Source organism: Megalobrama amblycephala, linkage group LG5, assembly GCF_018812025.1.
Source record: "Megalobrama amblycephala isolate DHTTF-2021 linkage group LG5, ASM1881202v1, whole genome shotgun sequence".
NCBI lineage: Eukaryota > Metazoa > Chordata > Actinopteri > Cypriniformes > Xenocyprididae > Megalobrama > Megalobrama amblycephala.
The window spans coordinates 27,952,334-27,970,627 of NC_063048.1; the positions used below are offsets into that span (position 1 = coordinate 27,952,334).

Genomic DNA, 18,294 nt, shown 5'->3' on the forward strand with positions numbered 1-18,294 from the left:
ACCCACAGCACCGTGTTCTCTTGCAGCACAGTAATAGATTGCACTGTCATCTGAGGACAGGCTTTTCAGTATCAAATTGCTGTTACTTGCACCATTCCCCAGTAGCTCGATTTTCTTCTCGAAAACTGTTTCTGAGTTGTTATTTGTTCTGTATAGATAACCCATGAGCTGCATTTCTCCATTAAAAGGCTGCTTGTACCAGAGGATGACATTTAAGCTTGAACTGGTGTGAGAACAGTGAAGACTCACTGATTCTGTGTTGGTTTTAGACAGTAGATCAGAAGGGGTCTGTGTGATAATACAGTTCACTGAGAAGCCTGTAAAGAGAAAGAAACATTTACAGTAAAAATACTGTTAATGAACAATAAAACTGATGTAACAGTAGCTCTGCACTCTAAATCCTGATCCAGAATAAACAATTTTGAATACATTTCATTACCTTTAAAAAAGAGCAACAAGATAGCAGTGTTAATCAGATGTCTAATCATGTTGCACCTGAAGACAAATGATGAGATAGGACAAACCAACCAATTCTTAAACCTTTTTTCTTTTTTTTTTCATGTCAGAAAGGAAGCTACATCATAACTTTATCAGTGAGAAAACATTTTCTGCCCTCTGGTGTGCAAAAAGGGTTTTTGGTTGCACTTTATTTTAAGGTGTCCTTGTTACAGTGTGACTATACATTTAGGTACTTAGTAATAATAACAACTGACAACATGTACTTATTATATATTTAGGGTTAGGTTTTGGTTTAGGGTTAATTGCATGTCATTATGCATAATTTACTGTTACTAGTAAGTACATGAAAGTTTAAAAGTTTATCACTTTAAATGTTGGCTTGACAGATCTTGCCTAGACATTTACAATTGGAAAAGACCGTAAACGTTATCTAATTTGAATACATAAAACATAGATAGATACATACACTATATTGCCAAAAGTTTTGGGACACCTGCCTTTCCATGCACATGAACTTTAATGACATCCCATTCTTAATCCGTAGGGTTTAATATGGAGTTGGCCCACCCTTTGCAGCTATAACAGCTTCAAATCTTCTGGGAAGGCTTTCCACAAAGTTTAAAGGATTAGTCCACTTTTAAATACACTTTTCCCGATAAATTTACTCACCCCCATGTCATCCAAGATGTTCATGTCTTTCTTTCTTCAGTCGAAAAGAAATGAAGGTTTTTGAGGAAAACATTAGTGCAGTGCAGCTTCAAAGGGCTTTAAACGATACCAGACGAGGAATAAGGGTCTTATCTAGTGAAACGATCGGTCATTTTTGAAAAGATACAACCGTTATAAACAATATATCTCCTTGAACGTACTTTCCGCTTCTGCATTCTTCAAAATGCTTACGCTGAATGTTCTACACCTTCCCTATTTAACTTACGGAAAAAAACAAAACTGGCGCCACGTTCGTTCTGCAAGCAGAATAGGGAAGGCGTAGAGCATTCAGCATAAGCGTTTTGAAGAATGCGGAAGCGGAAAGTACGTTCAATGCGATATTTTGTTTATAAAGCATAAGTGGTTGTATTTTTTTTGAAAATGACCGATCGTTTTGCTAGATAAGACCCTTATTCCTCGTCTGGTATCCTTTAAAGCCCTTTGAAGCTGCACTAAAACTGCAATTTGGACCTTCAACCTGTTGGTAGCCATTGAAATCCACTATATGGAGAAAAATCCTGGAATGTTTTCCTCAAAAACCTTCATTTCTTTTCGACTGACGAAAGAAAGACATGAACATCTTGGATGATATGGAGGTGAGTAAATTTATCAGGAAAAGTGTATTTAAAAGTGGACTAATCCTTTAAGAGTGTGTTTATGGGAATTTTTGACCATTCTTTTAGAAGCACATTTGTGAGGTCAGGCAGTGATGTTGGCAAGAAGGCCTGGCTCGCAGTCTCCGCTCTAATTCATCCCAAAGGTGTTCTATCGGGTTGAGGTCAGGACTCTGTGCAGGCCAGTCAAGTTCCTCCACACCAAACACGCTCAGGCATGTCTTTATGGACCTTGCTTTGTGCACTGGTGCGCAGTCATGTTGAAACAGGAAGGGTCCATCCCTAAACTGTTCCCACAAAGTTGGGAGCATGAAATTGTCCAAAATGTCTTGGTATGCTGAAGCATTAAGAGTTCCTTTCACTGGAACAAAGGGGCCAAACCCAACTCCTGAAACTTTACACTTGGCACAATGCAGTCAGGCAAGTACCGTTCTCCTGGCAACCGCCAAACCCAGACTCGTCCATCGGATTGCCAGACAGAGAAGCATGATTCGTCACTCCAGAGAACACGTCTCCACTGCTCTAGAGTCCAGTGGCGTGCTTTACACCATTGCATACAAAGCTTTGCATTGCACTTGGTGATGTAAGGCTTGGATACAGCTGCTTGGCCATGGAAACCCATTCCATGAAGCTCTCTACGCACTGTTCTTGAGCTAATCTGAAGGCCACACAAAGTTTGGAGGTCTGTAGCTATTGACTCTGTAGAAAGTTGGTGACTTCTGCGCACTGTGTGCCTCAGCATGCGCTGACCCCGCTCTGTGATTTTTATGTGGCCTACCACTTCATGGCTGAGTTGCTGTTGTTCCCAATTGCTTCCACTTTGTGATGATACCTCTAACAGTTGACCGTGGAATATTTAGTAGTGAGGAAATTCCACAAATGGACTTATTGCACAGATGGCAACCTATCACGGTACAACGCTTGAATTCACTGAACTCCTGAGAGCGACCCATTCTTTCACAAATATTTGTAGAAGCAGTCTGCATGCCTAGTTGCTCAATTTTATACACCTGTGGCCATGAAAGTGATTGGAACACCTGAATTCAATAATTTGAATTCAACATATTAGAAATTTGAAGTTTGAAGCTAGGTGGTTGCTAGTGTGTTCTGAGTGGTCACTAGGAAGTTGCTAAGGTATTTTAGGTGGTTACTAGGGCATTGCCTAGCTGTTGCTAATGGGTTCTGATGGTTGCTTATCGTGGTTGCTAATGTGTTCTGGTAATTAGTCATTTAATAATGCATAGAGAATATGTTGCTTTTCAAAAAATGTTGATTCTGAGCTGGGAGAAATAAACTGTTGAAACACAACATTCCTACCAAAAATGAAGAAAGAAATATATCATGTACCAAATCATGTGACAGCTGTACAGAACTGCTTTCTGTTGTGTGATTATTAAAGATGGGTTTTTGTTTAATGGAAAGGCAGGAAACACCACTGTGGTAATAAGCTGCACAGTAGTACACAGCGTTGTCTTCAGATTTTCTCAGCTGAATAAGATGAAGTGTGGAGTTTGTTTTACCATGACCACTCACATTAAAATGCTTCTCAAACGGTTGCTCAACAGTTCTTTGGGCAAAGTACATATAGCCAATGAGTTTCAGCTCAGTGTCTGTCTGTGAACGCTGGTACCACAGTAAAGTGTCATAGTTAGTTATTTGATGGCGGCAGGTAATTTCAGCCGGTCTTTCAGGACTCCAAAAAATTGAAGAAGGAGTTTGATCAACCTTATTAGAAAACACAATACCTGTAGAGACAAGATGACAATTGCTACATTTGCCTTTCAGCTTGAAACTAATTTTGTAAAATTAGCAAATATATTTAAAGATACAGTAGCATATAAATGTAACTAGGAACAAACATCTTATAGCATTACCTATGAAACAAATCACGGTGGTTGAAGAAACAAGATATCCTGTCATGTTGACTTTGTTGTAAGGGGTGTATGCCAAAGAACATATATGAGTGAATATAAAAGGAAGGAGGAGATTCAGAATGACATCATTTTAAAGTGGATTATTTCACACTGCAGTGGATGATGGGTAATGCTGCACCTCCTACAAACAAAGTCTATTGAAGGATTGTGTCTATAAAGAGCAGTGAACATACATGAATTAAATTGGTGCTCCTTATTTGCTCCAAATATTTTAAAATAAAATGTAATAATGTTGTATTATATACATTCTGTACATAATAATATAATAAACTGCACAATGTAGTATAATTAAGTGATATTTCACCTCTTAATTTCAGCCTCTGTACGTTTACACAAAAACAATGTACTAAAAACAGAAAAGTTTTTCCTTTGTGTTTTTTGTGTACAGATGACAATGTTGTCAAAATGATCCCCGTTCACATGGATCCATGAAAACAACTTAAAATGCTGTATTATGCTGCCAGGCCAGTAGTTGGTGATGTCACTTGTAAGAAAACACTACGCGCCTATAGACTGAACACATAATATCAAAGTCCCTTTCAAGGAAAGTCTGTTCACTCAGCAGCTATATTTGCAACACCTCCGGTAGGACTGCACGATTATGACAAAAATCATAATTGTTGATTATTCCCTTGAAATTGTAATTGCGATTATTAATTACGATTATCACAATTTACATTGATGTATGGAATAGCTTTATTGTTTGAAGCAACCGCATGTTATTTTTGTATTAAAAAAAAAACTGAAAACACAAATTTTTTATTGTTTTTCTATAGCATTAAACCTTAAATGTCAACTATATATTGGTTTGGTTTCTTCTTTAAATAATAATAATAAAAGTTAGCATCTGCATGGTATAATATTAGGGGCTTTTGCCACCAGAGTGGTTCCCCGAGAACTGTTATACAAAGAAAGTAAACAGTATATGAAACAGTATTAGCTTTTGCCGTGCCCCTGTGGTTGATGCCTAATGTCGCTAGCTTAGCAGAAATAAATAATCATGTTTCGCTTGGTCTGCTCAAAGTTGCCCTGGATTTTCTCCTTAGTGTACGGTTCAGAGGTCCATCTATCACTGTTCTCCATGTTTGTAGAGTTAGTTTGTGGAGTAAATATATAGGCTCTGTAGATGGTTTTTTAAAAATGGCAGGTGCTGGTGTTTCGCATGCGTTCAACATATCACCATACACCTACGTCACTGGTAGCTCCTTTTATGCTGGGTTAGACCTTTTACATTTTGAAGTAGTCATGATTCGCCTCTCACAACATGACATACTCATAGCACACCTCTTAAACATGCAGAATAATGTAAGTGGATATTTTTCCTTGTAATCTCGCCTTTGAACGATTATGAAATCGTGGCATCCGTAATCATAATCGCGATTAGAAATTCGATTAATTGTGCAGCCCTAACCTCTGTGCAGCTATTTCGGGCATCCAAGGCCAAGTCCTATCTGTCTGAATGGGGGAATCCTGAAATCTCAAAAACTAATTGCCAAACTCACAATTAAACAACATTTCAAATCAGCAACAAATTCTGACACGAACTGTCCCATAAATGTTGTTTCTTATGCTCAAAAAGCTCATTTTTCAGGCTTGACCAGCCAATGCACATGTGCAGTCCTGAGCACGAGTCTCAGGTTTGTATTGGAACCAGAGCTTCTAACAGCAGCTGCAGTGATCCAATGACTTTACTAATCAGCGATTTGGCTCATTTACTCATTACTTCTGCCAAATTGCACATCTTTGCCAACTTTTTATATCTATAGTCTTTGGTAATGTGCATGCGCATGACATCCTTGCTTTCACAAATTCATGTTTTTGCAGTTTACACAGAGACGATTACAGTATTGTTTTTTAATAGAAATATTCTGCAGGGCTTTCAACAGTAGGGAGAAAGGTGGGAATAATTCAAGATGGAGCCCATTACAATTCCAGTAGGACTGAAGAAGAATCCAGTATAATCCTACAAATTATGAACTGATGAAGTAGTAATCAGCATACTCAAGATACCTATATGAATTAGACTCCTATAAAAGATTCTTTCATCAATACCTAAGGCATCTGTGTTAAAAAATAAATAAATAAATAACACTGACATCACCATCTTATCATTTAGTATAACATGTTCTAATCTACTTCTCAAAAAATGAACCACCTGCTCTGACACAATAAGCACGATCATATGTTGTCAGACATATAATGATCAGCAAAGGAATGTGAGCCAGAGCTGGTCTGTGCAGGTGTTCTAAAATAAGAAGAAGGTAATTGTAAAGAGGGTTGAACTGTTGCAGCACTGTGTAATGCTGGCAGCACAGTAATACATTGCTGTGATGTCGGCTTGTTTGTTACATTGTATATGAAGCGAAGCATTATTTTCCCCATCACCTGAGACATTAAAGTGCTCTCTATATGGATCCTCAATCTTTGGTGTTTTATAGTATATATAAGCTAAAAGTTTCAGTTCTGTGTCCTCAACAGAGCACTGATACCATAATATGGTGTCGTAGCTCTTGATGGAATGGCTGCATTTCAGTTCAACCATTCGGTGACTGTCAGGATGACACAACACTGCAGCTGGAGACTGATCGACATCTTTACACACAGCGGGGGCTGTAAAAGAAGAACGTGTTTGTTACAGAAAAGATTTCAATTGGATACATGTATTATTAAATAATTGTAAAATTGAAATCTGAAATTAAAAACAGGCATATAAAAAAATATGGCACCTGTTAGCAAAAGCACGGTCACAATTTGGATGGAGAGGCAAGACATCATGTTGAGTTCTCAAGTGCGCTGAGCTGCATTGAGCCAATTTCTTGTAGACAGGAAATGACATCACAAGCTACCACAATGATCACACTGATGGCTGCCATTTATTAGTTTTTTTTCTTTTTGTTCACACTTTATACTAGGTCTCGCTAAGTATAATGAACTTGCATAAAAATAATTGTTATATACAATGTACTTACTGTGTTTATGTTGTATTGCAAAACTTTTGCTGCTATTGAGGAGGGATACCAGTGTAATTATAGATGTAACTACTAAAATTAATTACAATGTAATTACATACAGGTATTTATTTATGCACACAAGTGCATTGTATCAAATGATTAATTTAAATGTGTTAGCACACTTAATGTTTTCTCTGCGTACCATTTTAGCTTTTTGTTTTCAATTATCTTTTCTAAAACTTGCAAATGTGGTTTCATGCAGGTGTACCATGATATACTGAACATAAAAGTTTTTGTCATGGAAGAAAGCACTTTTGTGGCATTGTGCATAAGAAGCTGCACAGAAATACTCTGCACTGTCCTGGTCTGGTCTTGCTTGGAGAATCTTTAAAGTAACTTCCTCTTCTCCATTTCCAGTTAAATTGAAATGATTCTTATACGATTCCTCAAATTCTTTTATGCTTCTATATCGTGCATAACCGATGAGTTTCAGGGTAGAATCTCCATATGACCTCTGATACCACAATATTGTGTCATAGCTAGTAATTTTATGTCTGCAGGTCAGCTCTACAGACTTCTTGGGTTCACACAGCACATCTGAAGGGGACTGATGCACCTTCTCACAAATCAGACAACCTGAGAATCCAATAAAATTCTGTTAGGTACAAAAATCCTCATGCATTTTGATGTCTTTCTAGCCTTCATATAATATTCTGCAAGTGTATTTATAGTTTCACTAAAATCAAGATACCTGTAAACCAACTCAGGAAGAAGATTACTTTAAATACAAATCTAATCATGTTGGATGATGCTGATGCCATGGAACACTAATGAGGTCTTCAGTAAAGCAGCAGAACTAGACACAGGAAGTGATGTCATGTTAAAATGGGCAGGGCAATAGTTCTCAATTGAAAAAGTTCTAAGGCATAAACCAAATTAACAAGCTTTAAAGTGTTAGTTCACCCAAAAATGAAAATTATGTCATATATTACTCACCCTCATGTCGTTCTACACCCAAAAGACCTTAATCTTTGGAGCACAAATTAAGATATTTTTGATAAAATCTGATGGCTCAGTGAGGCCTGCCTTGCCTGCAAGATCATTTCCTTTTTCAATGCCCAGAAAGGTAAAACTAGGGCTGGGTATTGACGCAATTTTCACAATTCTATTCAATTTATATTCAAATGCTTGCAATTTGATTCGATTATGATTTCAATTGAATTCGATTCGATATCAATTATTTTGGATGTAGTATATCAGTTAGAGTGCATGGCAAATTTTCTAGAGCAAAAAAATCTCTCAACTAATGCTGTAACATGTACACATGGAAGTAATTTTCATTTTTGGGTGAACCAAACCTTTAAAGAAGCTTCACAGTAATAAACGGGAAAACAACAGTGTTTATTTTGCAAAAGGTATCAGTTGTATCAGTACAAGTCTCTGTTGGTGCTGGGTGAATTAGCCATAAGGAACCTTCTGTTGCATTCTGTTGACCTATTTGCTTTCTAAATTGATTGATTTGAATGGGGATGTCAGGTACCGCTCAAGGAAACCAGCTCAAGTGCTTGAAATGTTAGTGAAAGATGCACAAAAGATAATAGGCTTTTTGTAGGGCTTATGGGGGGGCCTACAGCACTGTGCACTTGCTGCACAGAAATACACTGCACTTTCATTCAGCATGAGCTTTGAGATTGTCAGGTTCACAGAACTCTTGCCATCTCCATTCAGACCATATCTGTTACTTGCTGCATTCTCCAGGTTGGGGGTAGAATGAAAGGAATATCCAATAATGTGCATATTTTGCCCACGCTGGTAGTACCACAGTATGGTGTTGTAGGAAGAGATACTGTGGGAACAGGAGAGAGTGCAGGACTCTCCAGAACTCACAATGATTTCAGCAGGATTTTGATCAACATTGCTGAACAAATGGCCTGCTACACAGATGAAAATAAAATGCAATATTACTGCATTGTCCACTGTACAATTTGTAACCAAATAATGTTACAAGAGTACATAGAAAGTTGTGTCCAAAAATAAAACATATAAATTCACTTACCAAAATGCCAACAGAGCAAATATGAGAATAGAACTGGATTTCCGATCATTATCAAGTTCTTACAGGTTTTTAGAACATAGGCTACTTATAAGTTCAAAAACATAGGCCTATAAGTTATCAAAACAGCATGGCATTTTTTTATCCGTCTAACTCCATTTGTTGCAAAATTCATCTGAATTTCATCAACTCCCTCTTTCACAGGTCAGATGTTCCTCCTTCACCCTCTTGAGTGAATGTGTTGCAAAACAGTGCCACCTATTGAAACGATGGGATAACATTGTGTTCATCAAGCCACGTCTTTGAATGTTTGTTCAGTGTTTTATTTGCAGGATTATAGAGTTTGTGTAGTTATGACATGCTTTTGTGTTTTTTACAAGGTTTATGCTTCACTGTGAATGACTTGACATCAAAAGCAAAGCTTACAGAAACTGAATTGTTTGCTATAAAAACAGGCAGTCTGAAATTAATACCACAGGAGCAGGTGTGGATTAAAACACAGTACTCTTTTTTTCATCACAGAATCAAAGAGATGTTTTTGTAATGAACAGCAGGAATCTAAAACACTGTGTAATATGCAGCACAAAAATACACTGCACTGTCATCAGATGAGAGACTTTTAATGGTCAAAGATCCATTGCTATTTCCATTCCCAGACATTTCTATTTTGTCTGTGAAATCCGTTTCTATGTTTGGTGTTGTTAAGTATAAGTATCCCATAAATGTGAATCCTTTGTCCTGGTTTTGTCTGTACCAGTTGATTTGATTGTAACTGGGCACACTGTGTAAACACTGGAATCTTGCAGATTCCCCTTGTCTCACAATCACATCAGGTGGAGACTGGTTGACTTTGTTACAATAAGAAAATCCTGCAAAAAAAAAAAAAAAAAAAGTCAGATAAAAGAAGAAAGAAAACAAAGTATGTTAATATCAAGTATTTTACTACATGGATCTAGTTAACAATACAGCCTTACCAGAGAGATTAATTAGCATAACTGTAATTAAGCTAAAAAGTCTCATATTGATATTTAGTTGTGGAGAGATCAATCTAAACAGTCATGAGTGATTGTTACTCTGACACTAGTCTCGCATAACCAGACATTCACTCTGACGGCAGAAGGTCTAGATTCCATAGCAGCATTCATTCGTCAAGGACCGCCCAAGAGGCCGTCTGACTGACATTTAAAGCAACCAATCACAGTTTTAGTTCAGTGTCATGTTTAGGGGCATAAAAATGTAAAGTCGATGTCCAAACAATAACAGGCCAGCCTGTAAAACTCTTGGACGTCTTTTAAAAGAGTCTATGCGTAAACTTTACATACTTCACATACTTTTGAAAAATTCAGCATTTAGTTGATACCAATAAGCCCTCATTGTCACAGTTGTAAAATTATGGTTTTCTTCTTCCCTGAGGGGGTTTGGTGCCACAACGGCTTTGTTTCCATACGGACTGGACAAGAACGTGACACACACGTCTCCCGGAAATCATGTACAATTCAACCAATCAGATGACATGTTTCCACTTTTGTGTGCCTTATGCATCAGGCGTGCAGCCCATGTCCATGGGCATGACGTCTGAGGCTGAGAATACACCAATACTGTTAATGTGCATGGCTGCGTCTGAAATCACATACTCTCTTGAGTAGGTAATTATTTTGAATATGTAATTATTTTGCACCTGCTTGTCACTTCACTGCCATCCAAAAATCCTCTCCCGTGACCTTGTGGGATAGTGAAGTGTCCATTGTATGCACACTTAAGAATCTCACAGGAAGCAGTAGGTCATCTGGGGATTTATTATTATTTTTTTTTTTTTTTTTTTTTGATGCAGCGTGTGACTGTATCAAATATGTTTTTATATCAGGTTGAAAGGAGACTCCTACTGGTCTTGATATTAACACAACAGTGGTCTTTTTAACTGCTGGAATGTTGCATTAAATTTTTTTATAGCACACTTTTGAAGGTCTTCTGAAAGAAGCCAAACAGGGCACTTTTTTCATTAGAACATCTAGTTAGTTGTTTAAATCAAACGAGTACATGCAGTAATGTTTGGATTAGATATGTGAATTAAAATGGCTTTGATGTTTAATTTGTCAAAAACAATATTCAGCAGTGCTTATACCTGTATCACAGGAGAATTCTGTCAGTTATTTTCCTCACCTCCTGAAATGTACTGTAAAATTGTCAATAGTTTAACGGAAGACCCTACAGTTTTGGTTTGTGGTAATAACAGATGGTTTTTGTAGGAAGATTAAATGATCTCTAACACTGTGCTTTACTAGCAGCACAGTAATACATAACAGAAGTCCCAGATACATTCAGCTTAAAATCAAGAGTAGAGTCTTTTGCACCATCTCCTGTGATCTTGAACTGTTTTTCTGCGTATTGACTTTCAGTGACTGCATTCGTGAAACGCACATATCCGATGAGATTTAGAGCTGTATCTCCTTTTAGCTGCTCATACCATAATATCATGTCATAGTCTGGTATTGTGTGAGAGCAGGTGAGTTGTAACAGGTTCATGAGTTTTAACCAGCAGGTCTTTCTGTGTTTGATTAATTTTGTCACTCAGTGATTCCCCTGTATGAAAGAGAAAGAAAAGCACATAAAAAATTATGTGGAAGTCTAGAGCCATATGAAAATACATAAATGAATGATTCTGTACCTGAGATCAAGAATGGCAGTGCTGTGAAATAAATGAAACATACTGTAAATGTCATAGTTAATACTCTCTCTCTCTCTCTCTCTCTCTCTCTCTCTCTCTCTCTCTCTCTCTCAGAGTGATATAGAGTGACAGAGTGAATAAAATACCTAAAACACTCTTTTAGTGCTCTCTGTGAAACATAAAGCCTGTCCCACTTCCTTTGATATGTCTTTATATCAGGTTAAAAAGAGACTCCTACTGGTCTTGATGGTGATTGCACCAATACATATGGCCATATTACTGTAAACATTTATCTTTTATTGAAGTTTATTTAAGTATTGAAAATGTTTGCTTTTTTTGCACACAAATGTAATGTCTATTATGTGTTTTGTTATTGTAATACAGTGAGATCACTCCATGCTTGATAAAAGTTAGTACTCAGTAAACCAGGTTTCAGACAATATTTGAATATATTATTACAAAAGGTCTGACAGAACCCTCTCAGTGCACACAATAGTTGTTGTTTTCTGAGTCTGAAATGAAAACCAAAGAAGCAGGTGTGAATGTGGATATTAAACTTTTTTCAACCTTTATCTGTTAACCACAAGATTCAAAGAGATGTTTTTGTAATGAACAGTAGGGATCTAAAACACTGTGTACTAGCTGTGCAAAAATACATTGTGCTGTCGCTAGACAAGAGACTTTTAATGGTCAAAGATCCATTGCTATTTCCATCCCCAGACATTTCTATTTTATCTTCAAAATCACTTTCTTTATACGGGTTTATTCCAACCAAATATCCCATTAACGTGAACCCGTGGTCCTTGTTTTGTCTGTAAAAGTTGATTTGATCATAATAAGAAACACGGTGAAAACACCCTATTTTTGTAGATTCTCCTCGTCTCTGAATCACATCAGGTGGAGACTGGTCGACTTTGTTGCTGTAAGAAAATCCTGTGTAGAGAAGAGTCACATATTCACAAAACAGAAAAGAGAAAAGGTTGAATGAATTTATATGCATTTAAATGCATACAGGGCCTTACCTGAGAAACTGATCAATGTAACAGTAATTATGAACACAATTCTCATGTTGATGCTGGAAAGAATCTAGACTGTTATGTGAAATATTACTGAAGCAAAAACAATGTAAATCAAATCACTACAATATGACTGATATGATGTGGATATATATACACATATGAAGAAAAAGGAAGCAGTTTGAACCAGGTGGTCAAATTTTGCTGAACCCATTAACACCTGCTGGTAGATGCTGGAACTACAACTTTTGAGGCAAAAAGCATCTTTCTCCACGAACAGCCATTTAAAAGTAGGCATGTATTCTGACAGAATAAAATTTGGTTCCACTATATACTAGGTGTCTTTACTATGGACTAACATTTAAATTAATCATTTGATGCAATGCATGTATTGTATACATACATGCTTTTACATTGTACTTATATTAAAATATCTGCATGTAATTACAGCAGTAATTAATTTGTAATTACATCTGTAGACCCTTCCTTTACACGTTAACAAACCCTTAACAACCCTTAACAACCCTTAAACCTGCACTAATCCTGTCCGTAACTTATATTCCACCTCCACTGCTGCAAAAGTGTTTGGCAATACAACATGAACAGGATTAGTGGGTGGGTGGGTGGATGGATGGATGGATGGATGCTTATTCTACTAACCTGAACCTTTACCCTAACCTAATAGTCTAATATTCTAATAAGAGTTAGTTGACATTTAGTTGCAAAGTTACTTATATTTAGAGTGTCTAAAGTGAATGATCAAAATAACGTGTAATCAAAACTGAAATCACACAACATGTGAAATGAATGAATAAATTAAAGGGTTAATTCACCCAAAAATGAAACCTTAATATTATAAAGTGACGAGAATACTTTTTGTATGCCAAAAAAATAAATAAAATAATGACTTTTCAACAATATCTAGTGAAGGGTGATTTCAAAACACTGCTTCATGAAGCTTCAAAGCTTTGCGAATCTTTTGTTTTGAATCAGTGATTCGGATCGCGTATTAGACTGCTGAAATCACATGACTTTTGCGCTCCGAACAACTGATTCGAAACAAAAGATTTGTAAAGATTCGAAGCAGTGTTTTAAAATCGTCCATCACTAGATATTTGGCGCACAAAGTATTCTCATCACTTTATAATATTAAGGTTGAACGACTGAACTCACATGAACTGTTTTAAATATGTTTTGAGTACCTTTCTGGATCTTGAGAAGTTTGGTGGCATTGTTGGCAATAAAGGCCTCACTGAGCCATCGGATTTCATCAAAAATATCTTAATTTGTGTTCCGAAGATGAACGAAGGTCTTACGGGTGTAGAATGACATGAAGATGAGTTATAAGTGATATAATTTTCATTTTTGGGTGAACTAATCCTTTAATCACAAATAATTATTTAATAGTAGATGTTCCCACCAGGACTTTTTACAGCTAAACCAGCAAAACCTTGTTCAACTAAACAGAAAGATCATTGGTTGGTCAGCTCCACCGGCTAAACCAAAGCCAATCCCGCAATAATCAACATATTGTACATGTGCATGGAAATTCATGCTGGTCGAATCGGGTCTGTTTAGTAGGGTTGCCTGCCACAGTCATAGAAACAGGTTTAGTGGTTTGTAGCAGGTGAACGAACGCTATCACCTGTTTTAGTGCACACTAAAGATATTATGATGTGATAAAGATGGTTTTTGCGCTGTGTTGTGGGAATTTGACACACTGTGACTCCGTGCTGCACAGAAATAGACTGCGCTGTCGACTGGTGTCAGATTCTTGATTGTTAGTGTGGAATGACTTGTGCCATCTCCATCCAAGCCAATTTTGTTTTTAATCTCCTCTTCAGGATATGGAAAATTCATATTGAGATAACCAAGAAAAACTAATTTCCCCTCATCAGATTGTTTATACCAGAGAATGAGATCAAAGCCCTGGACTGAATGTGAGCAATTGAGAACAGCAGATTCTGTGAGCTTCCTCATCAGGTCTGGAGGAGACTGCTCAACTTTATGACTTTGTACAAGACCTAAACAGAAAGAAATGGTGAATGGTATTTTCAGAACCTTAATTTAATTTTGTTAAATAACATACTTTGGACAATCTTACCTGTTAACAGGACAAGGAATACTGCAAACATTATCACCATGGTGATATTCTGCACTTAGTCGGTGTATGATGGATCACAGCTTAACAACTAACAACACTGAGACAAAAAAAAGTCATGACAAGTGAAAGGAAGTGACATGTTCTCACACGGGAATAAAAATGACAACTGAGATCTATTTAATATCTCAATTGTTTCTCTGACACAGCAATGACATTATGTTTGTCAGATTTTCAATGTTAATATTTCTCATCATCACATTCTCACAAGACTAAATTATATGAGCTTTGCTAATTTTATTACTGTATGTCATAAAAAGTTTGTCTATTTTTATTTTCAAGGAATTTCAAGGAATCATCTGAGACCATGTTTATACCTATGAAGAATTGTAAACTGAGACTATTATGTCACCTGATCTTTCTTTATGCTGAGAATTATTCACATACTTTCACAAATATGATATTATGCATCAAGGTTTCAACAACTTTAAATCTGAGTCAGAATCATATACTGTGAAATCTCAGCATTTTTGGTGTACTTTTGTATTCAGCCAAATCTATAAGACTTAAAACATTTAATTACAATATGAATGGCAAAATAATGGAAGCTTGTTTCCTTCACGGAATAATAAAAAAAGATAATTGCGACATTTTATCTCACAATTCTGACTTTTTTGTTTCTCACAATCGCGAGTTTACATCTCGCAATCCTTACTTTTTTTTCTCAGAATTGTGTGATATAAAGTAGCAATTACATGTTATAAAGTCCAGTTCTAAGGGGGGGGAAAGACTGAGGTTTTTTTTTTTTTTCAGAACTGCGAGTTTATATCATGGAATTCTGACTTTATAACTCTCAATTGCAAGTTTATATCACGCAATTCTGAAAAAAAAGTCAGAATTGTGAGATAAGATGTCGCAATTTCCTTTTTAAATTTTTTATTCAAAGGCGGAAACAAGCTTCCACCACTGTCATACCAAGCTATAAAAAAATTAATTTCTACAGTCTGTAAAGAAGTTCATTCAAAAGATTTAAGTTTATGAACATCTGTACACACTGTAATCACTTTGACCATAAATCAGAAATATTTTTAAAATTATAAAATGTATTATTAACCTTTAAAATTGTATCGACATTTGAAGTGAATTTCAATGAATTGGTGTAATTTTTCCTTTAAATCAATCAATCAGTCTGTCTGTCTGTCTATTTATCTCAGTCTATGCTATGCTAAGCTATGGCTCCTTTCATAATTAGCATTTTATGTATCCTAAATGCACACAGTTAAAAGTTCTGGTTTGTGGTAACAACAGATGGTTTTTGTAGGAAGATTAAATGATCTCTAACACTGTGCTTCTCTAGCAGCACAATAATACATAACAGAAGTCCCAGATACATTCAGCTTAAAATCAAGAGTAGAATCTTTTGTACCATCTCCTGCGATCTTGAATTGTTTTTCTGCGTATTGACTTTCAGTGGTTGGTGATGTTGAATACACATATCCAATGAGATTTAGAGCTGTATCACCCTTCAGCTGCTCATACCATAATATCATGTAATAGTTTGGTATTGTGTGAGAGCAGGTGAGAGTAACAGGTTCGTGAGTTTTAACCAGCAGGTCTTTCTGCGTTTGATTAACTTTATCACTCAGTGATTCCCCTGTTTGAAAGAGAAGGAAAAGCACATTAAAAACAATGTGAAATCTAGAGCCATATGAAAATACATAAAGGAATGATTCTGTACCTGAGATCAAGAATGGCAGTGCTATGAAATAAATGAAACATACTGTAAATGTCATGTTAATGCTTCAGTGCTGGAGCTCTCAGAGTGATGCACAGAATAAAATACCTAGATCAAACTCTCTCAGTGCTCTCTGAGAAACATAAAGCCTGTCCCACTTCCTTTGATAAATATGTCCTTATATCAGATTGAAAGGAGACTCCTACTGGTCTTGATAGCAGTTGCACCAATGAGGTACATACAGCCATATTAAAGTTTTTCTCAACTGCTTTCAACAGCCTTACCATTCTCTAACCTGTAAGTGCTGTCACAACTGTTCGCTGGAACATCAGAACTCCGTTGTATGTCTGCAAAATGTAGTTACTCACCCAAAACCTTTAATTTATGCTTCAAAACCTAGTTAGTTCAGTCAGTCAGTCAGTATTGTGTCAGTAAGTTGGCCAATGCCACCAAAATAAAAATTGTTTTTGTCGTCATGTGAGCCACACTGGTTGAAATGTTTTAATATTTTTTTTCACTATGAAAATATTTGTTATGTACAAATTGCACATGTTTTCTACTTTTTAGTTGACACTGTTTTCTACACTTTACAAGAATGTCAGTTTTGTTTTGCTGAATGCTCTTGTGTATTACACTGAGCTTTATACAGATTTCAGCAGTAGGTAATAAAATTACTAGGAAAAGTCAATACTATAGTACACAAAAACAAACTGTACTGTATTTACTGAGGTACAGTGTACTTACTGTATTCATACTGTATTACAAAACACTTGTGCTGCTATGGAGGTGGGATGCGGGTAAGGTTAGGGGCAGGTTTAGTGGTATGGATAGGTTTAAGGGTGAGGTAAGGGAAATCTCAACAGTATAATTACAGCTGTATTTTTTTTTTTTTTTAAGTACAATGTAAAAATATGTATTTACACAATAAGTGCATTCTATCAAATGATTCATTTACAATACATGTCAGTACAAAGACACCTAATATAAAGCAGGACCAAACATTTTTTTATTTATAGCACATTTATTTTTGTAGAAATGTGTTACATCATGTAAACTGAAAATTCGCAGTTGCTTGTTCATTTTTACATATTCTATTACAGTATTACAGTCTTCCCAACACCATACATTCTTACATATATATTGCTCTTCCATGACAAACAACTGTGTATTTTCAGTTTATATTTAACACATTTCTACAGAAATAAACTGCTGTTGCTGTTTGGGGATTTAGACATTCCTCCATGTTCAAAAACGGTAGTGATTGTGCCAACTCTATATAGCCTACTACTGTATGCTTCCAAACTTGATTGGTTGATTAGTAAGATTGTGATTCCTATTTCATTACAATGGCAGACCATTTGCCAATTCAGCATATGTTACAAATATTCCATGTTATAGGTATTTTTGGAGTATACATGCATGTCTGACAGATTTTGATAACTGAATGGATCATTTTGCATGTGGAGACTCACACGATGAAAGAATGTTTAGAAGTTGTGAACAGTTTGACAATTTTACTGAGAATCAACTATCTATCGATATAAAGTATATCTATCTATCTATCTATCTATCTATCTATCTATCTATCTACATTTTGTGTCTATTTTGTATCTATCTATGCTATGCTATGGCTAGTTTCATAATTAGCATTTTATTTATCCTAAATGCACACAGTTAAAGTTTTGGTTTGTGGTAAGAACAGATGGTTTTTGTAGGAAGATTAAATGATCTCTAACACTGTGCTTTACTAGCAGCACAATAATACATAACAGAAGTCCCAGATACATTCAGCTTAAAATCAAGAGTAGACTCTTTTGCACCATCTCCTGTGATCTTGAACTGTTTTTCTGCGTATTGACTTTCAGTGGTTGGTGTCGTTGAATACACATATCCAATGAGATTTAGAGCTGTATCACCCTTCAGCTGCTCATACCATAATATCATGTAATAGTTTGGTATTGTGTGAGAGCAGGTGAGTGTAACAGGTTCGTGAGTTTTAACCAGCAGGTCTTTCTGTGTTTGATTAACTTTGTCACTCAGTGATTCCCCTGTTTGAAA

The 18,294-nt window shown here is 36.2% G+C and overlaps 1 long non-coding RNA gene and 2 gene segments (V, D, J or C); 1 reads left to right on the forward strand and 2 right to left on the reverse strand.

Annotated features, from left to right (window-relative positions):
• Window positions 1-6,765: 6,765 nt before the first annotated feature.
• On the reverse strand, window positions 6,766-7,645 carry LOC125268942. The segment is given in 2 exon segments: window positions 6,766-7,302; window positions 7,418-7,645. Coding segments are annotated over 2 exon segments (486 nt in total).
• Window positions 6,937-9,197, forward strand: LOC125268963. The gene is made up of 3 exons (XR_007185008.1): window positions 6,937-7,058; window positions 7,227-7,328; window positions 8,924-9,197. It is a non-coding gene; the product is annotated as an uncharacterized LOC125268963 (long non-coding RNA).
• A 4,777-nt stretch (window positions 9,198-13,974) lies between these two features.
• LOC125268946 lies at window positions 13,975-14,645 on the reverse strand. The segment is given in 2 exon segments: window positions 13,975-14,424; window positions 14,505-14,645. Coding segments are annotated over 2 exon segments (414 nt in total).
• Window positions 14,646-18,294: the final 3,649 nt, after the last annotated feature.